This window comes from Lygodium microphyllum, chromosome 22, assembly GCF_053477565.2.
Source record: "Lygodium microphyllum isolate KBCC chromosome 22, Lygodium_microphyllum_v1.1.10, whole genome shotgun sequence".
Lineage (NCBI taxonomy): Eukaryota > Viridiplantae > Streptophyta > Polypodiopsida > Schizaeales > Lygodiaceae > Lygodium > Lygodium microphyllum.
Genome location: NC_141156.1, coordinates 100,347,501 through 100,373,175, shown reverse-complemented (window position 1 = coordinate 100,373,175; position 25,675 = coordinate 100,347,501). Strand labels below are relative to the sequence as shown.

Genomic DNA, 25,675 nt, shown 5'->3' with positions numbered 1-25,675 from the left:
CGGAGGGGGCGGGCGCCTGTAGTGTTGGTGGCAGGCAGAAGGTAGGTGCAACAAAAACACTACTTGGGGTGAGGATTGTTGGAGGCTGTCGTGGCGTTGCTGGTGGCAGACTCAGCGAGGATGGTGATGGACCTGCTGTTGCAGACGGACGAACTGGAGCTGCTGGTGGTGGATTGAGTTGGACTGGCCAAGGAGGTCAACTGAGCCTGAGGCGCATCTCTAATACCAAATGTGAGAGTAGGAAGAGATCGAAGCTCAGTTGAGAGTACAGTAGACAGTGTAGAGTGTGAGAGCACGATACCCAATATAATAATTTGAAATGTAAGATGCAAGTAAAAAGTACAACCCTTAAACCTTAGGGTTGTAAGAGGGCATTCACACCCAAAGAGTGTGAAATGCCTAAAATTGTATAATACAGGCACATAAAATAAAAGAAATAAATCTAGGGAAAAAAAACCTCTCGTACGAAGAGTAAAAAGTGTCCCAGTGTCCTACTAAAGATCACCAACACTCCTTTGTGAGTGTAGGCATGAGTCTAACCTAACATTATGAATGTAGTGGGGCTATCCATTCATCTTTTCCTGTACTTTGGGGCATAGTGACTCAACGGGACGAAAACTCATTTGAACCCATCACTTAATACTAAATCATTTGAATAAATTACACCAAAAGCCCTTTTAAAAAAAACCACACACACACATAAAGTCCATTGTTGATTCCATCCGCCTTTGCAGGACTTGGTATGGCCTTGGGCAACCGACGTGCATCCTTGGTCTGATGCCATGGCCTCTCTGTGGTGATGACTTGGGCTCCCTTGGTAAGATCTCTTTAGTCTTGGTAGGTCACTGGGCAACTGACGTGCATCCTTTGCTTGATGCCCTGGCTGCTTTGGGATGGGATATCTTGGGGTAAAAGAAAATACACATCAAGGGCCTATTTTTCATAGCTTAGTTTTGGGCTTAAGAGGAGGTGTTATGCTAAAAATGCATTAGTCTGAATTAATGAAGAAACCTTCTTATTTTAAAAAGAAATGCAATCCTAGAGAGTTACTATGTCCTACATGCAAAATTAGTCCCAAACTTTCTATAAATAGGCATGCAGTCCACTCTCCTTTAATCTCGTTTTTGCAGGTTTCAGGAGCAGTATGCATTAGATCTAGCCTTCCTTAGCTGCGTTTGTTGGTGTTCGACACACAAAGGCTGCTTTTGTTGCGATTTGGGATCTGTTTGGAGTATGACACACTCTATAGCTCACAAATCTTTGCCTTGATTCTAGAGATACGAGAGTTCGATGCTCAGTACTTATTGCATAGTGAGTTTGTTGCATGAGCATTGTATATTTGTTATTCATTTACTTCATTATTCATTGTGTTCACTGTCTTTGAGTTACCCTAACCCTTACCCTTATTGTGTTCTATGTTTATGAGTCTGTGCTTTGTTGTACGATTGGTTGTGTTTTTTGCGTTTAGAACATTTCTTCCCACTATCTAAGTAGTATGGATATCATCCAATATTGTCTCTCGTTGAGGTAATAATTGTAATGACGGGTTAGGCACGAAGATCGAGACAGTAGGTGTTCATCAGGTGCTGAGAGACAAAGAGAGTGAGAGAGAGCAGAGCAGAGAGTGTGCACGTTTGTAGGTACAATGACGAGTGTGTACCTTTAAGTTTTTAGATAGATATATATGTGTAAGTACAAGTGCTAAGGGCGTGTTCACACCCAAGCACATTTAAAGGCACGAGGGCCTTTATTCCCAACAACCTCCCACCTAAAGGCAATGTGCCTCAGTTTGTAGTGACGGTCAGGCACGAAGATCGAGACAGTAGGTGTTCGTCAGGCGCGGAGAGACAGAGAGAGTGAGAGAGAGCAGAGCAGAGAGTGTGCACGTTTGTAGGTACAATGACAAGTGTGTAGATATATATGTGTAAGTACAAGTGCTAAGGGTGTGTTCACACCCGAGCACATTTAAAGGCACGAGGGCCTTTATTCCCAACAATAATGGCCTAGATCTCACTATGATGCATTAGTTGTAGTCAAGGCATTGTGAATGGGGATGCCTGCTGCACTGGATCTAAAAGCTCAATAGAGTATCACCCCCTTGAGCGGGCTTCCAAGTTTGAAGCTACAGAGTTTGATGAGGCATGTGTAGCTAGATATCTGAAGACGTGTCATGTGTGCGATAGCTCGCTAACTAATACTCTCTATGGATCATGCTGTCGACTGTTTCAACATTCGTGTCTGCAAAGATCACAAAAGAAGAGGCCTATACATCTCTGACTAGGGAACTCCAGGATCCAGTAGAGTGGGCTGAAAGTGGCAAGCCATATTGGAAGAGGTGAAATCTCTGTCAGATCTCATAATATGCTGGGCATCTGCAAATGTGTTGCTCCTGTGTCCTAGCCTCTAGATGGCATTGATGAGCAAAGTTAACTTCCTGTACATATGAAAGGTGAGTATCATTTATGTGTATAGTTGCACTCGTACGTAGTACGAACTGGTTCGTACTATACGGTTCGTACCGTACCGTACGAATTCGTACAAAAAAGGGGGGTTTTTTTTTTTTTTTTTTTTTGGTGCATGGTGGTTGTTGGTGGTGGTGGTGATTTTGTAGCCTTGATCGATCAACCAAGAAAGGGGGTGGAAGCTTGATTAGACTCCTCATATATGTTTTGTTATGATTTATCCTAGAGCCAAAGGCCATACATAAGGTATTCAAGCAGTTCCAAACGTTTCTAATTGATGTTTCATCATTTTTCACAATATGTTAGTGCTATCAATAAATAAATTCAGCACCATTTGAGAATCAAGTAGCTTAATCCTATCGATTTTACCTTTGTTCACAGCTCATTTTGCACCACCCAACCCAAAGCATTAGTACACATTGCTAATAAAACTAGGCCAAAGGATAGCTTGGCCTAATGTACCTTCTGAGAGTACACGAATTAGTGAATGTACCATCGGTAGCTACTTTAGCCTTAGCAGTGCCAAACAAAACCATAACAAAATTCATAAATCTTTTACCAAAACCTTTGGTGGTTTGTTTGGTAACTGTTGGTCTCATAGGTCATTTTGGTCTCTTGTAGACGTTAATAAAGCATCTCATGTCATTTCATCTCTCTCTTTTTTTCGTAAAAATTTCATCTCTCTCTCTCTCTCTCTCTCTCTCTCTCTCTCTCTCTCTCTCGTTCTCTCTCTCTCAATCTTTTCTCTCTCAAGCATATATGCCTCTTATTTATATGATCATTCATGTATGATGTATCCACTCCTATGTATGTACTTGTAAGTTATAGCGCATGTTGCGCATGCGGCATATGCCATAGAGGTTTTGGCGTGTTACCCTCAAGTATTCATCTTATATACTCCAATAGCATTGCTATTTAGACTTTAAACATCTATTCTATCATCTATAGTTCAAAATAATGAAGTAATTTTTTTTCGTAGTAATTTCGTACCATACCTTATAAAATCTTAAGGTACCATTTAGTACCGTATTTTATCGTACCGTACCGTACCATACTTTTTGTACCTGACAACTATGTTTATGTGTTGCAGCTTAGGAGAAGATTGCTGTACAATTGAAGCCTTCATATGCATCTATTCTACATTATAATTGAGCCATCTACCTAGCCTATTACCTAACCTATGTGGCACATGTAGAGTACACTCCAAACCTACTTTAATATATTAAACACACTATATTTCAATAGCTCATTCATGCATAGTGAAATGCGCTCAATGCGTGGTGTGTGTCTCTCTCTCTGAGTGCTGTGAAGGGGGGTCTGCCATGGTGCTCACAAAAGATGCCATGGTGCTCAGCACTCTCTCTCTCTTTTGCCGTTCTTTGAAGGGGGGCCTAAACACATTCAGCAGAGTCCATAGAGAAAGAGGATTGGCAGCATGCAAATGCATGCATGCATACAAAAAACTTACCCAAATCTGGAAAAAAGAACAAAGAGAAACTGAATAAGAGCAAGGACTAACAGAGGGTAAGAACTGAACAAAAGGGAAAAAATGGGACAAGATCGGATGTGAAGCTGAAAGAAATCATATCAGTCAGTTCAGCTTCATGTCAGTCAAACTGGAGTCCAGAACAGACCCATCAAGCAGGCAAAAATGAAGCCAAAATCTGGATTAATGAGGGCTAAAATCTTAACAAGGCAGCAGGTCTGCACAAAAGAATTCATGCAGGCAGCAGTTCACCACTCACATGTCCTCTCTCTCTCTCTCTCTCTCTCTCTCTCTCTCTCTCTCTCAACCACTGCTCGTTATCTTATAAATGTCTAATGAGAAAAGACTTTATAACACAGCCTTTTCCAAAAATAAAAAATAGTGGTAATTGACATTTATATAAGATACATCTAAAGCACCTGTACAGCAGCAATCATTTAAAGATTGCTGCAGTGAGCAATGAATGTATCTGTAAATTTGAAATGACTGAACACCCATGAATGCATGATTCCTTTGAGTCCAATCCATACCTGCATGCATGCATATGTGCATGTATGCTTGCACGCATGCACACATGCTCACACAATGCAGGCATGCATGCATGCAGAATTACAATCTAGAAGAACATTTTTAGGTTGATGCATACTTTGGGTGCACAAATAAGAGCTAGCATTATGTTCAATAGTCAAATGTACCAAAAAAAGTGTTTAAAAGGTTTATCCCAATCCTTGTTGATATGGCAGCTAGTACATACAACAAAATGTATCCCCAACTGCTTTAAAAGGATGCGCTCTCACTTCCCAAACAGATGAGTATCATTTTCCTTTTTTCTTTTCAGTTAACAGATTTTTCTTGCTTGTGGTTGGAATGGCAGGCGTTCATTGGAAGGGTCATTTGCCAGTAAAAGGGAAATTAGCCGAGCTGATGGGAAACATGGGCGCTCTCTGAACACAGTCACAGATGAATTTTTTTCTTTGGAGGACTTGGCACCTATGGCAATGCAGCAGATAGAAGCTTTGGCCATTGATGGATTAAAGATTCAATCAGATATGACTGAGGATGATGCCCCATATGCATTGAATGCCTTCTCAGTTGATGTTCAATCAGAATCAACAGCCGAAGCTGGCATGGGGGCAGTAAAAGGTGTAACTGGAGTACATTTGATGAAAGGAGCCAAAGTTCCAGCAGAAACTTCTGGTAGCAGCCATGGGTTGATGGACATGGCAATTACCTTAGATGAGTGGATGCTTCTGGATGCTGGGCTATATGATGAATCACAAACACAGAAGGATACAATGGCAATAATGGCTGCACACCATGCAGCTCATCAAGAGCTTGTTCCTGTCACAGACGAGGATAAGAAGAAAAGAAAAAACAGTGGAAAAACAGGATGGGGTTGCATGGGGAACACACTAACAATAGCTATGCTGGTGCAACTTCGTGACCCTTTGAGGAACAATGAGGCCATTGGTGCTCCTATGATGGCATTTGTCCAGGCTGAACGCATGGTCAAACCTCCCAAACCAAAGGTGGGAAGGACAGTTTCCATCAAGGGAAACAGTGAGGATGAAGAAGCTGACTCTCAACCTGAACAGCAATTCAAGATCACCAGTGTACACATGGCTGGTCTCAAAGACTCTCAGGAGGACAAAAAAGCTGGCTGGGGAAGCCAGAAACAGTTACAGACAGGCTCCCGTTGGCTTATTGCAAATGGCATGTCAAAGAACTCCAGGAATCATCCATTGCTAACATCAAAATCCACCTCATCTTCTCTTGGAGGAAAGGACAAAGGAAAACAAAGTGGGTCACTCTGGAGCATATCTTCACGGCTGCAGAATTCGTCAAGCAAATGGAAAGACTCTATGAAACTAAAGTCACATGTCAGGAACCCAGATGTTGTTTATGAGCCACAGACATTACGAGTGAAGTAAGTTGGCATGTGCAGATAGCTATTTTTGAAACATATGTTTCATAGTTGTCTCAAAGTTTGGAACTTTGCATGTATAATGACGCTTGATACTTAGCTTTCTGATCTCACATAGTATATTCAAAGATTCAGATGCCCTTGGGTATTGTATCATAAGTTTGTCAGGAGAGTTTCTTGCTCACCTGTTTGTACATCAAAAGCAACCAATCTTGCCCTGGTCTTTCATACCTGTGCCATGGATGTTGGCTGCACTCCATTGCAAGCATATCCTTGGGGAATCAAGATTCAGTTGCTGAGATGAGCATCACATCAAGAGTATCTAGTCTGAAGTGTAACCAGGTGTTTGATAGAATCATATTTCAAATCAACCTCTTTTTCTTTTCATGAACTAGCACATGGTGATTGATCAAAGGCAACTAATCTTGGTACCTTGGGCCTGTTTGTAATGCTCATATTGTAGATGTTGGCTGTAGCTCATTGCAAGCATGCTCATTGGGAAAATCTGTAACCAAATGACTGATATGATTGTATCTCAATTCAATTTCTCTTTTCCATTAACCAGGAAAAGGTGGTTGAGACTCCATGTTGTTATCAATGCAAGCCACAATCTTCTTTCAAATCTGGATAACAAAAATATATGTGAATTCGCAAACCCTCTTATCTTCACAGAGGATATAATTCATCAGCATGGTACGTCTCTAGGAGTTACATGGTATGAAGGACGGGAATAAACAGTTACACAACAATTTCTCCAGGGTGCATGTGTAAGGTAGGATATGGAGCTCAATTATTGTCTGTGTATTGATTGTTTGCACTCCAGAAAATGGCTGCATGGTAGATGCCAAAATTTATGACTACATGAAATGCATTTCTACTACGGAGTTTTACTTTTTAATGTTTTCCATATTCTTGTTTGAATATATCACAGAGATGTGAGTATAGAGTTGAAGACTCAGATAATTCACTCGTTAGACAAGGCCCTTAAGTTGGACTAGCTGAAGTATGTTAGTGCACATTTTGTTTTTAAAAAAAGTGTGTGATAGCAGTGCCATTGTGGAAGGCATAACTGTTGGAAATGGGAAATGTTTTGCCCTTAGCTATGCATTTATATAAATGCATTTTGTGCATTTGGCGATGCATTTGACTTGATCTCTATCAAGTCCAAGATCTTTATCCTTGCTTGGACTTGCATGATCACTGAACTGCCTGATTGGCCTGATGACTCTTAACTATGGTTATTTGACAAGCACCCCACTCTCTTCATACAGAGAGTAAGAGCTTTCAGTCTGCGATCCAACTTGATACTAATTGGGATTTTGGAAGCTCTTTACCGTCAAAACTTAGGCCATATAACAAGTCTAACACATTACGGAGGCACATTCTTGATGTTCTTGTTGTCATTCTGCTGGCACTCATCTGATGTACCTGATAGATTCTTGGTAATTGAAGGTGAATCGGCTCACGGGCTATTGCAATGGGTTAATGGCTGTATCTTTTCATGCCTGTGAAGCTTTTTGGCTTCGGCACCACAAAAGGGTTTTTGATCTGTATCTCATGAAGTAAAATCACTAAACAGAGAATTGTTTAAGTCCTAAACCTGGCCCACAAATTGAGTTTGTCTTGCAGTGTCATCGTAGGTAGATCTCCTTGATGTGCTCTTTAAAAAACAATTTACGAGATGATAATATTCAATTATAACAAAAGGTAAAGACATTTACTAGTATGGTAATACCATGCATCAGGCATTAGCCGTTTTCGTTATAAACAGTCACTGCACTTTTCTAAAGTCTAGCCGTGAAAGTCCTTACAGACATCTTTAACTCCCTTTTTCTATCCAAGATGGAGGCTGTTACACTCCTGCCTAAGGTGGATTCGTTTACGAAGTTTCCAGATAAACTTGAGAGAACCCAATGAAGGAGACAATGTCTTGCTAGAACCATTGTCTACTGTTTCAACCTAAGAAAACAAATCTGGAATAGGAGCTGTTAGAGGGTTGCTGTGAAGAAAGGAGCTCCTTCTGGAAGTAAGTGTCCCGGAGTGCGAAGCTTCAAGCTCCCTCAGCCGCCTCTGTCGTGCACCTTGGCTGAGAGTGTGCAGTACATCTGGTAGATGGTTGTATGCTGCTTTATCCACATCCTGGGGCATTGCAGAGATGCCAAGGCATCTTGCAGTGCAGATCATCAGGTCATTGTTACATTTGACGATTGGTTCCCAAAGGGAAGATCCGTCTAAGCCCCGTACATTCTTTAGCAGCTTTGTTTTTCAACATTATCCTGCAGCCTTTTGAACAAGTCTCAAGGATGATTAAACCCCTGCACCCTCAATACCTCCAAGACCTGTTGGCTGGCAAATGCTCGTCGACTCTCTCCGATCAACGCTTGTTGACTCTTTATGAGCACCTCCGCTGTCCTAAGTCGGCCATCTTTGTCTGGAAGAAACCGGCCGTCTTTATCTGCCGTCCCCTACGGGCAGAAGCGTCACGTGCATTCTTTTAACTGTTGCACCAGGTTGACGAGTTTAGTGAAGCAGTCTTCAAGCTGGCTTTCCTTACTCACCAGCTGTTGGTTTAAGGAACTGCACTGTGCCATTGGATGTAGGCCTCCTCAAGAGCAACATTCATGTCGATATGACGGCAATACACTCGATATCGCTCCCAGCTCTTCGGCTGCCCACTGAGGCATCAGTGAGTGTTGCTGTAGAAGATTCCGATATCCGCGACGCACTGCAGTTCCTTATTCACATCGAGCGTCTACCAGGAATTTGCTTCCCGGAAGGAGCCCCTTTCTTCCGCAGTGTGGATGCAAACAGAAGCAAGCCGAACAAGTCACAACACGCATCCTCCATGTCCTTTGCAAAGCCGCAACGCCAGAAAACCTAGACTCCAACCCTAGTTAGAAAGTGGGTTACTCGAGACATACTTTTGACAGTGCCACATAAAAACTTGCTCATTTCGACAGCCACGCATGGTTGAAGAGAGTGGTCAAGCTCTCTCTCTTTGAGAGATCTCGAAGAATCAAAAGCATTGATCCGCAAGAACCTTAGAGCACAAAAGACTAAGGTGGTTGGGCACTTCACCTCATGTCCCAAGCACATAGAGAAGCATTAGCAACGTGGGGGTTGCAAAATAACTTTAAGGAGTCTCCACAACCACTTGTATGTAGCATGTTACACCAAGTTGCTACATGCAAGCGATGTTATAGAGTGAGGCGTCATCTTTGAGCCATTGTTTCTAGATGGTGACAACTAAACACATTTCTATATAGTTTTACAAGATTTGATGGTATGTGTTGCTTTCTCAACCCCATTGACCTTGCGCATGCAGTGGGGAACTCCATTCCCTGTGCCTTCATCACCAAGCTTTCCCTTGGTCCAACTTAAGTAAATTTGTGCTCAATGAATAGCCCTAGTTAAGTAAGGTAAAGCAAATTTGTGCTCAATGAAGAGCCACTAGTTAAGCAAGGATTGAAATCTTACATACAGACATTAAGTAGCCAAATAATTTCTCTTGGTGAATACACCACAATCCTTGCCCATTAGCATGGCTATAGTTATTCTAATCAAAATGTAAAGAAAAATATAAAGGATTGGACTCCTAGTTGGAGAGAGCTTCCAAGTCATATGGTCAATTTGTGGAATGGCGAGGAAAAAATGCTCTAGAATCATGTCAGGGAAAGCTCTTGGTAAGCACATCATGTCTATATTTTTCTAGGGAAACGGGTAGGGAAGTTATTAGAAAAGGTATTGTAGTCTACATGCAAGGAGAGGATTGATGGCCATGCCACACCTAAGTTGACACACTTAAACAAGCAAAAGGGAGTATGAAAGAACCAAGGCCACCCACACATTGACTACACAAGGACCCCACTTGTACCAACAAGGAGAGAGAGTATGTTTGAGGTGAGAGAGAAAAGGTCTTCAAGAGAGACAACATGATTTCCACCAACCAATGATTGCCAAGTCTTTGGAATTCTCCAAGTTCAAGGAGTACCACCATTTTTAGAAGTACTCCATAAACTCCCTTAATTTTTGGCACACAAAGTTAAGAGTGGTCAAATAAACCATCCACACACTATGAAACTTGACTATGTAAACTTGTGCAAGTGAAATTAGTGTGCAAATCGGATGCTGTATGTGCGTGTAGTGAATGTCGGAAGGTCCCCAAGAACAAAGAACTCTACAAAACCTTTATAAAAGCAAAATGCAATTTGCACAACATGAGACAAAAAGACAAATTGGGTGCAATCTCCCCCCATGCCTTGTGTGAGCACTTCACAAGGCATGTATTTATAGATTTATTTATCTTTAAGCTAAAAAATAGCCCACTTTAAAAATAGCATGCTTTTGCTTTTGTGTTTACTTTTGCCCAATTTTAGAGTAAGGCGTTTGGGTGTCCAAAAGTTGGGCTGTGCCCAAATACAAATATCAGATAATGAGATATTTAACCGAGCACTTATACGTATACAAGATAATAAATGTTTTGTCAAGCACTTTAATAAATAAGCATGCTTAAATAAATATTGGCTCCATGCCTTTAGTGACAATGTGTGCGCCCATAAAAAATAGTAATTCTTCTCGGCATTTAGATTCATGTCATCGCCTGGTGCTACCCAACGCCATCACCGCCTGCTCTACACATCAACTGAAGCATTCACAATTGTTAGAAAATAATTAGATAAAATCCAACAAAAGTGAATACCTAGTACTCTTCAGCTACAAAATAATTAAATAGGTTGGAACTTTGTTGTGACCTTAATTTAATTCGAGTGCATACTCTAAACTCATAAACGTCCATTAATTTTATATGTATTTTGTGAAATCACCTGTTGTGGAATCACCCACGTGCACATTAAATTAATTTGACTCCCAAAAAGGACAGGCATCCTTGTCAACTTCTCGCACAAGGAATCCACCTTGTGTACGAGCCCCACCAAATAAATATAGTCACGGAATCCACCGTGGAATATGCCTCATGGCATCAGAAATTTACTTGCACGTGGCTTGGCTTTGAGTGCTCTGACCAAGGTTGACCTATGCAAGGTTAGTATTACAACTTGGCTATACTCTAAGCTTTCAATCATTTGGCTTCTTACATGAAGCTAAGTGCTTTAGAGAAAATAGAGTCTGTCCTTCGAATCATCAGAGAACCATCAACATCATTGTGAAGAGAAGACTTGAAACCCCTACGAATAAATTCTTGTGGCTTGGATCTTATTGTTTCTCATCTCCCAATCATTCATGAAGATGCCTATCCAAAAACACTTAGACACATTTCACAATCATGACGAGACTAATTCAATTTATTTTGTTGTAAAGTAATATCAAGGGCTATTTTGTATGCAACAATTCATCAAGGCTCCAAATCTACTCTCATATTTGATTTGCTAAGATATCTTTTTCATGCTCGATCAAACCAAAATCATATAGACAAGCCTCTCAAGGCAGCTTGAGAAGGATGGGGAAAGAAGCCATTGGGAGGGGGGGGGGGGGTGTATCACCACCTAGGATCACTCATTTGCATTATGAAAAGAAAGCCATGGCCACCCTAGGTGAACTGATATTGGATCTCTTAATGTGTTCTTAAGTCATCCTATAGTAGTTGATCCCAATGATTATGGAGTCAGTGGATAATGGATGTCCAAGCCTAGACCTCTGAGCATGATGTTGTAGACTCCAATACTTGAAAATGGTTGGTCTCCAAGTTGACCATAGCATAAGATGTTGCCTCAATGATGAAGATCATGTTATGCATCTCTCTCTTATATAATAAATGGATACCCTAGCTAATTGCCTTCCTTAACCTCAAATCTAGTATAAGTAGGCGTTGGGCTACGAGCCCTTCAGTCTTGCCAACACTAGTTGAGAGGCTCCTCTCTAGTTCTAATTCAAGCCTTGTATCTCCAACTAATCTCTTGTCTTGTATTCATTCTAATCTTGTATTGTGAATCTATCCTTTTTGTAAATATTGTTGTATTGATCTCGTATAAAGAAATATATTATTCTACTTTATCTTTTTGCAATAAAGAATAAAGTTCTTCTTTTTCTTCAAGTTATTCTCTTTCAAGTTTTGAGGTGAAATTGCATTTGCCAAGATTTTGTTGCTCTCATAACATTTTGGCAAGGCTTCATGCTTTGATATTTCCTAGTTTTGATGGACATAGTGATGGAAGGTGTCATTGCCACCTTGAAAAATATTCACTAACAAATCCAAGAACTTCGTGAGAGTAATGTGGGTCACAAGTAGGGAAACCTAGACTTTGGAGTTAGCTATCCAAGTCCTTTAAAATGAACTTTAATAACTCTAAGAGATAGGGTTACATCAAGAAAGCTCTTTGACATCTTGCAAAACCACCTTCCAAGCTATAAGAAAGAGCCAAAGGTTAGCCTAGCCAAAAAGTTCGATGGGATCAAATCCAAGTTCAAAGGCTTTTTACCACAAGTGCAATTGTTCATCCTCATGTAACATGAACATTATCCTAACAGTGCTTCTCAAATGGGACTTATTGGCACACTCCTCTCAAATATAACTCTCTCTTGGTTTGCATCCTCGCTTAAGAAGGAATCCTTGGTTACTTTATGACTTTGAAGCCTTTATTTGAGGGTTCTCTATTACCTTTGGAGATACAAATAGAGGTAGAGTTGCCGAGACCAAATTAAGAGATCTATGTTAAGGATCGCAACCAACATTAGTTTATGCATCTAAATTTTGGTACTTGTGATTTGACTTGACATAAGGATTATTTTATTAGCTAATTTTGTTGGGGATTGAATGATGATATGAAGGTGTCAATAGCAAATGTGGAAGGAAAAGTCAAAAGAAGGTAAAAGAAAGTCAAAGTCAAGTGCCCGATTTATTATTGGGGGATTCTTATTTTTGGAGCTTCAATATGTTATTTTGGAGAACTTGCATTTGCATTATGGACACATATATGTATTATTGTATTATTTTGTAAGAGCATGGATCACACTTGTACATATTGTAATATTTTCTCCAATTGTATTTGATACATGTGTATTTGCCATGTGGGTTATATACATGAAAATGTAATTGCAATAGTCTAGGCTAGGTGCAAATAGTGTAAGGTGGAAGTATGCATCAAAGAAGGATTGGCCAAGAGTCGACAGAGTGGATAGGGTGCCCAAAAAGTAGTGGAAACCCCAAAATGCAAAGTGGGGTACAAATATATAAGAAATCCATTTTCTTATAACCAAGAAATAGACAAGAAAATATGAAATATCCATAATCAAAGCAACCATAGCTAATACTCCGATCTCAAATGAGAGAATTACAATGGTGGAAAATGTGGTTGGTAGCAAGGAATTGATCCCTTGCAATGGTGGAGCAAGGTACCCACCCCTTAGCTATGGTGGGAGATCCAAAACAAGGAAGCCTTAAGAGAAGATTTGATTAATTAGAAAAAAGATAATGAGCATTATTACATCTCAATCTATTATACTCTTCCCTAAACTTGTGCTTTATTATAAGTCTACTCGGCCTAAATAAGCTTTATCCTCAAAGTTGGGAAATAATATTAAATTTGACAAGGGAATATGCAAAAGAGGTTTAGAGGTTGTAGATCCATGCTAAGAATGAAGCCCATAATTTGAAAAAGTCCCTTGTTAAACAAGAATTATAAAGAAGTGAAAGAACTGCAAACTATAGTAATATTCCAATTAGGGTAGTTGGAAGGAAAAATACGATAACTTGGGATATCCATGTCCAAATCTAGCAAAAGAGATGTCATTAGAAGGATAGACACCATATAGCTTCTCCATCCATAAAGATGACATTGTGACCAAGTTAGGGTAATTTAATTTGCGTTAAAAAATTAATATAACAAGTTGGTCTGTTAAAAAGTTCACTGTTCTTTATATAAGAGCCAAGGAAAGGAAGCAAGATATGAGGATGGTTGCCAAGTAGAATCTTCAAGAGGCAAACCCCTCATTTAATAAGATATTCTAGTAATATTTGATTCCTCAAAACTTTCTCTCACTTTCCAATGACTTTTTCACGCTCATAGATGATGAGACCATTGTCATCTGTAGAAGTGAGCTCAAGCTCAACTGCCAAGACTCACTGTGACCTCTTATTCTTTCAAGCATTTCAAGCCGAATGCAATGGCTATCTCTCACCTAGCCGTACTATGCGCTCTCAACCTATGGGTGTAGTGAGCTTACCTCGATGCCCAATTGAGTTGCCTCCTCTCCCGAGCACTCCGATAGCTCCACAATCCAAGTGCAAGCTTCAAGCCAGCTCGATCCTCAAGCTCCACGCTCCAAGCTCCATTGCTACGAGCAAGAGAAGAGAAGAGAAGATAAGAGAAGAAGAGAGGAGAAGACGGAGAGCTTCTCCACCATGATCCCTCATCGGACTTCAATGTCAGTGGGTGATCGCCATTGTTGAGTATACCTAAAAAAAGAAAAAGGAAGTGCACTACTTGGGGGTGTGTCTACCTCACTATGCAATGTTGCATGGTGTTGGTGCTAGTGAAACTGGGATTTGGGTCGAACCTTAGGGAAGCATGTGGTGTTGTCCCACACTTGAGGACCCAGTTTTTGTACAGGGGAGGTGTTGTGGGTGTCACTTAGGGAGACATATCTAACCATATGCGAGCACAAACTCCCTAGGTGTGTCCTGCCCTTGATGTGCCCTAGGTGTGAAGTGGGGGGACAAGAAGGGCTAGGGGGTTAGAGGCACGGAGCTGGCTGATCAAGGCCATGGGACATGCCTAACTTGAGGACCCCTAGGTGTAGTGTTTGTGGCACTCTGATATACATGGAAAAGCTCATTATTCCTTTCCTTTTGCTTTGTGTGGATCTTTTTGATTGTTTTCACTCCTCTACTCCTAAGCCAATGTTAGGCTTAGGTGTTGTGGCATGGAGTCCATGTTGTAGTGATGTGCCAACTTGTAGGCTAAATCTTTGACTCCATCTTCGTTAGACCAATCTCCTCCTCCCTTTTGCCTTAGTCATTCTTCCTCCTCTTCTGGCGTTTTCTTGTACTTTTCTTCTAGTCTCTTCGATTCCTCCTCCACCCTTTGTAGCTCTCTGTTTTCTTTGGAGGTGGATTGAGTTCTTCTTATGGGGATTTTGAGAGTGTGATCTTTCCCTCTCCCCTTGAATTGACAATTTTTGAGCCTTGCTGCTCACAGATTGTCTTCTCACTCTCTTGTTGTTGAGATGGTTGGTCATTCTTCTTTTTATTAGTAACTCTCTCCATGTTGTCCTGCTATTCCTTGTGGACTTCGTCTCCCCCTGTTCTCTTGTTGTTGAAAGTGAGATGGTTGGGCTTGATGGGGTGGGAGAGTGATGCTTCTCTTGGATTGGTGATGGCACTAGGGTCTTCTCTGCTACTTCTCTTTCTACCTCCCCTAGAGTTTCCTAAATGATGGCAGCTAACACTTCTCCAAAGACTATAGTCAAAGCCTTGGAGGCAGGTTGTTTCCTCTCGGACTCTATTATAGTAGTTGGAGATGCATTTTCTACCACCCTTGGTGTTGTGTCTAGTACCTTTGCTGATGCCTGTATTGTCTTCTCGACGTAGGCATTTCAATTTTCCTCGTCTAAGGCATTGGCTGCAAGACTCTCTAGCAATGGTATACCTATTTTGTTCCTAAGAGAATTACATCTCTGGCTTGTGAAGAGGACGTGGGCCATTTTAACCTACATGCGAATGGTGGGGTGCTTGATGGCCATTGCGTTAATGTTCCTTCTTTCATTGAAAGTTCTTAGGAATTCTATGCATTTGATGTGGTCAACTTTTTGGCCAACCTTCTCCATGTATCTATAGAGATTGCACTGGTTGACTATTTGTCTCATCGTGCCTTCCTTATTCATTAGCTCTCTCAAATTGCTAATGATACGATACTTTGGTTGGCTGTAGACTTGTGCTTTAGTGGTCAATTGGTACATGTTGTTCTCTTCCTTTGAGAACGGAAGTTGGCCTACCTTCTCAAGTTCCTCTTTACAACATGTGAGACATCGGAACGATTGAGGTAGCAACTTGGAGTGCGCTGTGCATGGACAAGGGACAATGCATCTGGAAAATTGAATCCTAGTTGATGAAGATACATTTGTTATTGTTGAGAGCATGGCTCCTACCCGGATGTACAGTTTGGCCAAGAAAGGGAGAGTAGCCAATGACTATGCTTTGGGCCATGCTTCAAATGCAATGTGTGCTTTCTATAGGGGTGATTTTCTCTTCTAGTAGTGGTGCTTCCGTCATGGCTCTTTGTTCTTGGTATTTCTGTCACTTTCTCCATAATAGTTCTTTGTGGAGTTGGTGGTCTCGTGGTGACTTGGACATTGAACTCTTTCTTATAGATACCTATGTCGTCTTGCATTCACTTGGCAACTCATGAGAGTACATGCAAGTCATATGCTTCAACCATAATGAATAGGGGTAGCTCAAAGAGACATCACTTATTTGAATCCCATAGTGTTGACTTCGATGCATATCACCTACGCTTGATTATCATTGCTTGTGTGTGTGCTGGCTTTGCTTCTTTTGGTATTATTTATATACAGCCACAAACCACATTGTTTATTTATATACACATTTATGAATCCATGTCACTTTGTGAGGATAAAAATCAATTGTAGAACTCAGGATTGTACTAGAGTGTGGCATATGTATCTAGTAATTGTGGGAGCCTACTCAGTATAACAACATCATTTTTGCAATATCGAGTAGCATAGTGCCTTGTTTGAGTCTACTAGCAACATGTAGCTCCCCCTCAGTGAGAATTTTATAAATCAGGGAGTTCTCTTGACTAGTTCCAGCTAAGTCCATACCCCGAATGGTAGTAATTACTCGAAAGGAAGTTGGTGCCACACATAGGTCAGGTCTCTTTGAGACTGCCATTGCCAGTTGCTCCTTTGAGACTGTCATAATCTAGGCTCCAAGTTTAGCCATTGTAGCGCAGATTTCAAACCAATGTTTTTCAAATTGACTTTGACCCTCTGATTGTTGCTTTAGTTGCTCTATCTCTAAGAGATTTGGTTGGCAAAGCACTTCGTTGAATGCCACAGTTAGGTGTAGTTCGTTGGCTTCCTTGTCAGAGATTAGTTGCATGCGTTTATGTAGGAGCTTGTCATAGTGCTCATTAAGATATTCTTGCTCGTCCCAAGATAGCAGATATGTCAAATATTCCTCAAGCTGCTCCCTAGGGAATGTGCCCATGCCCACAAGGATGTAGGCAAATGCGAATAATTTGAGTTTAGCATCAAACTTGGTCAAGCACTCTGTGACATTTCTATGTTCGATGAGGGCTTGCTCGGTTGCTATCTCATGCAGGGTTCTGGGGAGTTTCCCTAGGATTTAGCATAACTGGGGGCTTAGGCCTAGATGAGCAAGATTGGCTTTTCAATGCTAGGATTTCTTATGTCCTCAGGGTTTTCATGTTTATCATGAGGCTTTGCTACTATTGTGTCATGGTTCTCCGTGAATGTGACTCGTATAGCTTTGTCAACTTGTTGTGATAGTGTTATATCCACTCTTGATTGGTCAATGTAAGTTCTGTTGTCGGGTGATTGAGTGTTGCAAGCAACTATTGATGGTAATGGTTGCTTTGATTTATTAGAATAATACACAGATGTGTCTAAGGTTTCACCACCGTTAAGAGAGATGTCAATGCGTTTATTTGTGGGTGGACTTGATGCTTTATTGCTTAGCTCTTCAACACTCTTGGTCTCAATCTTCTTAGCGTCTACAACCACTTGCAACAACTGCCGTTGTTTTCTCTTATTTTTCTTGGGCAATTGAGGTGTATCCTTTAAAGACTCAGGACCCTAAACTGGGTCAGCCATTGATGTGCTTGGTTGGGCCTCATCATTCTCTTTTTCTGGTGTGTCCTCATGGGACATAGCCATAGCCTGTTGAACAACCTTGCTAGGTTGTGAGGATACAACTGCCTCTCTTTTTGGAGAGTCTAGCTCTTCAGCTAATCCCCCTCTATTTAGCCCCTCATCCGATTGCATTGGCAGTTGCTCCTGGTCGGGCATTTGCTCTAGACTCTTGTCCTTACCCATTGGAACATGCCTCCATTGCTTCTTATCAGAGTGGGTGTTGTGTTTAGAGATGTTTTTCTCTTGCTCTGGAGGTTTGGGTGACTCTAGTGTAGAACCAAGGGACGGTTTAGGGTTCCTGTCGTGTAGGCTTGGATGAAACAAGCTGAAGAAGTTAGGGTTGTATTGATGGGAAGCATAAAGATATAGGATGGTAGGGTCTTGAGTGAGGCAGAAGACATATGCGCTAACATCAAGTACTATCCTCCCTACTCCTAGCCTACTAGCCACGTGTAGATCTTCTTCTAGAAGAAGTTTATTGTACAAGGGATGTTTTTGGATAGTGGCAGAAAGATGGATCTCATGGACCATTGACAACACTCTTAATGAGGTTGGGGAAACGTATGTGGAATCATGTATTGATGTTCAAAGGGCTTTCCTTTGCTCAACGAGAGTGTCATTAGTCAGTGGCCAATTTTGGCTGCCATGGAGTACCATTTCTGCACAAAGTTATCTTGTCCTTTCCCTTTTCGTTCGATTGTTTCGAGCTTTTCCTTGTTTGTCTCACATTGAGTAGTATATAGTGAGGGTATCAAGTGCAATTCCCTAGCTGTGGCTTTTGTGATGTCCTTTATGACTTCTTCAACAACAGCTACATAACGGGAGCAAACATGTTGTTGCTCCGTCCCAAGTCAGAGGTTTAGTTATGAGCTTTGTGTCCTTTGGTGTTGGACTTCTAATGTCCACATGGACGCATGCACATGTGATGGCTGACAGCTTGTGATCAAGCTTCATCATGCATTTCATCTTTGGTTCATTGGTCAGATGCGCTATCTCTTTGGCCAAATCTTCGAGAGATTTCTCTTCAAGCCTAGGCTTCAGGTGCTTCGAAAGTTGTGGGAGCTTTCGCTCAACCGCCAAGACCCACGGACCGCTTATTGTTTCAAGCGTTCCAAGCCGAGCACTAATGGCTACCTCTCACATAGCCGATGCGCCATCCATATCTACGGGTGTAGTGAGCTTACCTCCGTGCCGTTCGAGTTACCTCCTCTCCCGCGCACTCCGGTGGCTCCATGATCCAAGTGCAAGCTTCAAGCAAGCTCGATCCTCCCGCTCCAAGCTCCAAGCTCCATTGCCGCGAGCAAGACAAGAGAAGAGAAGAAGAGAGGAGAAGATGGAGAGCTTCTCCTCCTCGGTCCCTCACCCTCACACACTCACTTCCTCACACTCTCACACTCCCTCTCTCAAGCACAAGCTCAAGCAAGCAGGAACAAGAAGAAGAAGAAGAAGAGGAGAGCCACTTTTGGCCACACACAAGAATGAGCTTCTCATTCACTTTTCAACTTTATATACAAAACCCTAAATCCCTTTTGGGCGGTCATCCCCTTTTTCCCTTTTTACATGGCCGGCCATAGCCTAGGCCCTTTTTCCCATTGTCCTTCTATCTTCCTAGCTTCCTGTCCACCGCCCATCTACATTTACAAATTGCACGGGTGAGAGCCCGTCACTCTTTTACAAGATTTCAGGGTGCGCCTTTTTATTTTAAAATGCGCCTTTCCCCTTTTGCCTTTGCCTTGGACTTTTAAGGTTGCCCTTGCGCTTTTGGCCTTTTCTCCTTTTCTTTCTTCAGTCGGGCTACCTTTTTCCGCCTTTGCCCTGCGTCTTTTCCACTTTCTTTTGCTTTCTTCGTGTTGGGGTTAACAAAAGTGATGGAGGTGTCAAGGACGTTAGTTGCGACATCTCTTCCACATGTGAATTGTTAAGGATACATTTCACAAGGGGCATCGTCACAGCCAAAGATTGTGACTACAATGATTATTGATTGAAAGTAGTAGCAGCTAGTTCAGTGGACTAGCTACTATTGGTAGACTGTGGTGTCAAGTCCTTAGGTAGATTAGAAGTGGTCATGTCTTTTGTTGCCCTTTGCGCATTCAAATGTGTAGATCGCGAGCATTTGTTGAGCTAGTCTCAGTGGATTGCACAAGCATATCCTTAGGCTAAGAATTAGGGGTGGTGTCCTGTCCTGCATCTTGGACATTTGGAAGCTTAGATGGAGATAGAGATTGGGATTGAGTAGCTGCACTTGATGACTGCTGTTGTGCTTCCTGTGTCTGTCTAGGAAAAAAAGGTGTAGGAGATTTGGGACTCCCAGGTGTACTTGTGGAAGATTTGCTCGTGGTGGCTATTAGACAATTTTGCCATTTGCTTTGTTGAGAAATCAGCCTTATCATGAGCAGCGTTGTGCCTGTGGTGCTCGCTATCCTCTTAGGAAGTCAAAGGATTCCTAGGCACCAGTGGCCTTTGTGCATGCTCGATGGTTATGTCTGATATCCACTTATTAAGCATGCTAAGTTGAGGATCTACCTTTCGAATAGTCATATTTGGTTTCTTAATTTCAATCGTGAGGGGCTCTGTCACTCCAATGTTGTTGACTTGAGACTTGGATTTTCATTTAGGTTTCCTCCTGCGCTTCTTTACTTTTGATAAGATCTAGCCTTTAACTGATGGAGGTAGTTTAGCAGGGGATTTTGGTAGCCAAATCCATCAGTTACCTACGTAATACCCTTGAGCATGTAGCAACACTTTGGATATCCATCACGGCGTTGTGCTAGCTCTCCATCGATACCTTTGTCTATAAGGCTTGGGCTTCTTTTGTGGTTTTCTAAGATATTTGTGAGTCCAAATTATATCCTTGGCATTGTCTCCTAACCTTCTTGTTTCAAGCCTGGTCTCATTCATTGGTTCTCTCTATTCAACATGCGCTTGTATCAACTCTTTCAACAAGTCCTTGCTCTTGTTACTGGGCTTGTCTGGTATGTCAGAATATTCCTTGTCTTTCCCTCAAGGTGTGATGAGGTCACCCTTGTTAAAGGTTGTGATTATCCTCACACCTAGTAGTGTCAAGTGTATCCTCTGTGCTACATAATCGACCTCACATTTCATCACCCTTTTGAGGGGTCATCCTAGGAGGGTTTCCTTTCCACAATTTGCACTATTTGGAGGAACATGGAATAGGATAGGCAAGCTTTTAGTTTCAATAGTTGCAAGGATCGTGCACTTACCTATAAGTGCTTGTGGTTGTCCCCCATAAGGATTAAAAGTTGCATTAGTTGGTGTGAGATTTGGTTGGCCTAGTTGAGTCTATGCTTCATAGGTCAAGATATTAAAATCTGCTCCTTCATCAATGAGAGCATCAACACTATGCTCTCTTTTTTCAATGAGTTTGGCCCTAAGATAAGCATGTGGTACTATGTCTAGATTTTCTGGGTCTTGGCTTATAAATTCAAGCCTTTTGCTACATGCCTTTGAGTCCCCAACCACACAACCAGATGTGGATTCTCTATTGATGTCTTGGGTCGTCTGTGCAGTGCCGTTCAAGGTGCATCTATCGTCAGGAGTGTCATGTCTAATCATCCGCATAGTTGTAGCTTGATGTTGTTGCATTCCGTTTTGACTAGATCCGGCAATATATACATGTTTTTGTGGTGTGGCCTTTTTGCCCTTGTTGGCTAGATTGGCCCATCGAGGCTCTAGGGTCTCTGTTTGTCTTCGTTCGAGTATGGGCTTTTAGTTGTTGTTTTGCAAGTGAGAATCTATGCTTGTGCAGAGCCATCACTACACTAGGATCTAATTTGGAGGACCTGTCACGGTGCATGTTTTCTCTCTAGCTTACTTGGGGGAGGTGCAAAGGGGACAGAGACCCCTCTACGGCCCCCCTCCCCCCCAGCTCGCAGGGCCATTACGCTAAATACCATTCGCGATTTGAAGAACCATTCATAGCAAAGTTTTCAACTACTTGCTCTAGATTTCTACCCAGTGATAGATCTATGATGTGCTTTCGGCTCTATACGATCTTTGGGTCGGTTTCAAGGGTTAGATATGTCAAATTTGTATTCTGTTCACCTATCCAATTTTGATAATTTTCTGTTCGATTCTCAGAGGTCTGATTCTTAGGAGTCCAATTATCAGAATCGGACATCCGATTTCGGGTTGGTTCAATCAGCTGATTGGATTATTCGATTCTAGTGGTCTGATTTTGGTATGTCCGATTGTCGTGCATCCGATTTCTGGGAGTTCGATTTGACAGGTGTCTGATTTTGGAGTGTCTGATTCTAGATGGTTCAATTTTGGTGTTCAATTTTGGTGTGTCCAATTATGGGATGTTCGATTTTTGAAATCGAACAGGGTGGTATGTTCAATCAGACAAGATGGGTTGATCCAAGTGTCTGATCTTGGGAATCGGATTCTGGGAGTTTGATTCTAGGAATCAGACGATTCTGGGAATGGGACTCTAGTAACAATGTCTGATTCTTATGGATGAGTTTCCAGGAATGACGAAAATCAACTCGATTCTAATGATTTGTGTTATAAGGGTCACACAAAATTCCAGAATGTAAGAATCGGACTAATATAAGAGGCAAAATTTCAAGGTTGAAAGTGCTTCTAAACCATCCCAAAAAGGTTTCAATAGCAACTTCTTGAAGATAGCTTCAACCACCTGTAGCTCTCTAAATAGGGCTAATCATTGTTGTGCTGCTATCAAACTCTGACAATGGGCATGTACCTACACCTAAACTTGAAAATTGCATGGGCTCCAAGACTTGAGGGGTGTGCAAAGTTCCTCCTTAAGCCAAGTTGTGTACATCTTCCCAACTTGCATGGCATTTTCTTTTCCTCACATGAATCAACATGGCAAGTACATTCTTATGGCTAATCAAACAAGTATGCTATGCATTGACGGAAAAGCCTTTGGATTCTTCAATGAAATGCAAGTGGGTATTAGGAAATGACCGAATCGAAAGGGCTAGGGATAGGGTGTTATCCTTTTGCACTAACTCACTACTTTTACAAATATCCCACTTACCATTTTCATCATTATTTCAGTCCCATAGCATTAACATTCAATCATCCAATCAAATTCCAAGTTAGGTAGGTAGGGAATAGCACTTATGCAATCAATTTGGTATCAATTTATGAATGGGTAGGAAAGAGAATTCATAAAGCAATCACAATTAGTCCTAGGTTGAATATTACATGCTCTTCAATGGTGATTTAAGAGGATCTATTACACTCAATCTGTCTTTATCAATAGTAGGGCTAGTTCAACCATTAGATGAAAAGAGAGATTCAACTAAAAGCAATAGAATTACCTGCTAATGTTGATGAAGAGTAGTAGATGAATCACAACCAATCAATACTCAACACAATCCATTATCAATGGATCAAGATTGAAGAGCATAAGGCAAGCTTCAAGAAGGATTTTTCCCATGATGATCAACTCCCAAGCTTCAATCCATCAAGAGAATCCAACACTTGAGTAGAAGTACATGATGATTTGCTAGAGAAGATCCTTTGAGCCTTGAAGAGTCCAAATTCTTGATAGAATCAAGAATTTTAAGAATTTTCAAACATAGTCAAGTTCAAGAGGTTGAAAATGGCTTCAATCTTGATGGAATGCTTCAATGTAAGCCAATCGTTGGATAGGATAGCTTCAATCTGACCTTTCCTAGATTATTTCAAGAAATATAAGAGATACACAAGATGATCTAGGCAACCATAGCTAAACATGGCACTTATAGGTTGTGGATAGGGTGCATGAAACTTATGCTCAATGCTGAAGATCCTATTATAAAAATTATGTACCAATCCACATTGAAAACTTGATAGATATTTTTGAATAAGGAATCCTAATGATCTAAATAAATCTTTTTGTCAATTTGATATTGTGAGCTCAAGTTATTGCTGATTTATTGACAGTAGGTACAATGAGACAACACCCAGATATCATAGAGGGTGACAATATTTATTATTGTTTCACCTAAAGTCTTCAACCCAAGTTGAAATATTTTCAAATTTTGTATATTCTAATATAATAAGATCTCCATTGAGCTAAAGCATTGGGATTGGAGTTATATTATGAGAGAAACAAGGGATTTACTGACAAACTATCTACTACTACAATATTGTTTTCAAATGGCCAGGAATAAAAAGAAAGAACCTATTATAGAACCATTAAATGAGGGTGTCAAAAACTCCCAAAAGGATCAAAAGTACACAAAGGAAGCCAATAATTTTGAGCAATTAGATGAAGACTTAACCATTGGAATTGCTTAAAGCACACACCAAGAAAGGGAGAATACACATGAAGTACATGTAGTGAATGATTACTTATTATTGTCTAAAGAGTTGAGGCATATGAATGAAGGTCTTTCCAAGGATTTGTAGACATTGAATGAAGGCTTAATAAATATTAATTAAGGTTTGTTACAAGGGATGGCACAAGTAAATGAGGGTATCATTGATTTGGAGGAAAGCAACACGTCTTTGTTTCAAGAACTCATTTCAACCATAAAAGAAATTGGTAGTAAATCACAAAGGGAACCTAAAACTATTGAAGATCCACATGCAATCCTCTTTTTGACAAGTTATCCCATACAAATAAATAAAGTTCTCAGTCATTTATGCATACTTTTGAAAGATGAGAACCATCAAGAGTGGGGGGGGGGGGGTAACCACCACTCTTCACAAATTCATGGCATTCATACCACAAGGCCTCAGTTTAGTAGCCCAAAAGATGGTCTTAGACATGAAGGAAAACAAGATAACAATCAATGAGATGACGATTATCATGGATGTGACCCCTTCTATAAGTCTTTTTACTATTAGCCCTCTAATGTGCAAAAAGAAAGATCAAGTGCGTGAAGGTGGAAGAAATGATGGGAAAAGATCAATGCATGATCTCTCAAATAAAGAGCATGTTTCAAAAAGTCAAGCCTCATCTCATGGTTTTGGGCTACCTACTTTTAGACAACACTCTTGGAACAAAGATTCATGGAAGCAACATTCTTAATGACATCCATCTTACAATGAAAAGGAGTATATGGAAAAGATCAATATCACTAATTTCAAAGGGGATAATGGACTTCACCTTCTTCAGAATGGGAGGAATGGATTAACAAGCTTGAATTGTACTTCACCATTCATTCTTGAAGTGAGTAAGCCAATATTTATTTTGCGGCTCTTCATTTGGAAGATTATGCCCACTACTTAGTGGTGATACATGCACAAGATTGGGCAAGACTTTCTCACTTAAGAGGAGTTCAAGCAAGCAATGATTGATGTTTTTGTTTCCCCTTTGTGAAAAGAAAGGCTTCAAAGAAGATGGTATGCATGTGCTCAAGGAGGGATGTCCGTTAGAGACTACTCCAACACCTACTTGAATCTCTCCATGTATGTTGAAGGCATTTCAGATTTTGCTATGCTAAATAAATATATCTTTGGTCTTGACCTTGCTCTATCATCGGAGGTGGGACCTCAGCAACCAAAAAATTTGCATGAGGCTACATAATTGGCTGAAAGATATTCTTTGAAGTACAAGAGAGATGCAGAAAATTTTCAGCAAAGGTGTTTGGGCATTAACTTTCCCAATTAACCTACAAAATATAGACAAGTTCTCAGCCAATCAAGAGACACTTTTAAGTAACAAAACATGGGTTATAACAATCATAATAGTTATAATAGTAAAGTGCCAACTTTCCATACTGTTTATGCCTCTAAATAGGGTTGAAATTATGCACAGAAATATGGGATAAAATTAAAAAATGTGACTGATACAAGAGGTAAATTTTCAAGGTTGAAAGTGCTTCTAAACTATCCTAAAAAGGTTCCAATAGCAACTTCTTTCCTCACGATAAGCTTAGGGAAATGCACGCCAAAGGATTATATTTCAAATGTGGGGAGAAGTGATCCCAAGATCATAAGCTAAAGTGCAAAGCCAAGAATTCTAAAATCAATATG

General features: G+C 40.8%; 1 protein-coding gene across 1 annotated transcript in view; it reads left to right on the top strand.

Moving 5' to 3' along the window:
- LOC148017442 (protein PLASTID MOVEMENT IMPAIRED 1-RELATED 1-like) overlaps positions 1-6,259 on the top strand; it is a 33,331-nt gene extending 27,072 nt beyond the window's left edge. Inside the window, exon 2 of the mRNA XM_087662884.1 lies at positions 4,823-6,259. Coding sequence (XP_087519010.1) covers positions 4,823-5,879 — 1,057 coding nt within the window. The 3' untranslated portion in view covers positions 5,880-6,259. The remainder of the gene's footprint in view (positions 1-4,822) is intronic.
- The last annotated feature ends 19,416 nt before the right edge of the window (positions 6,260-25,675 follow it).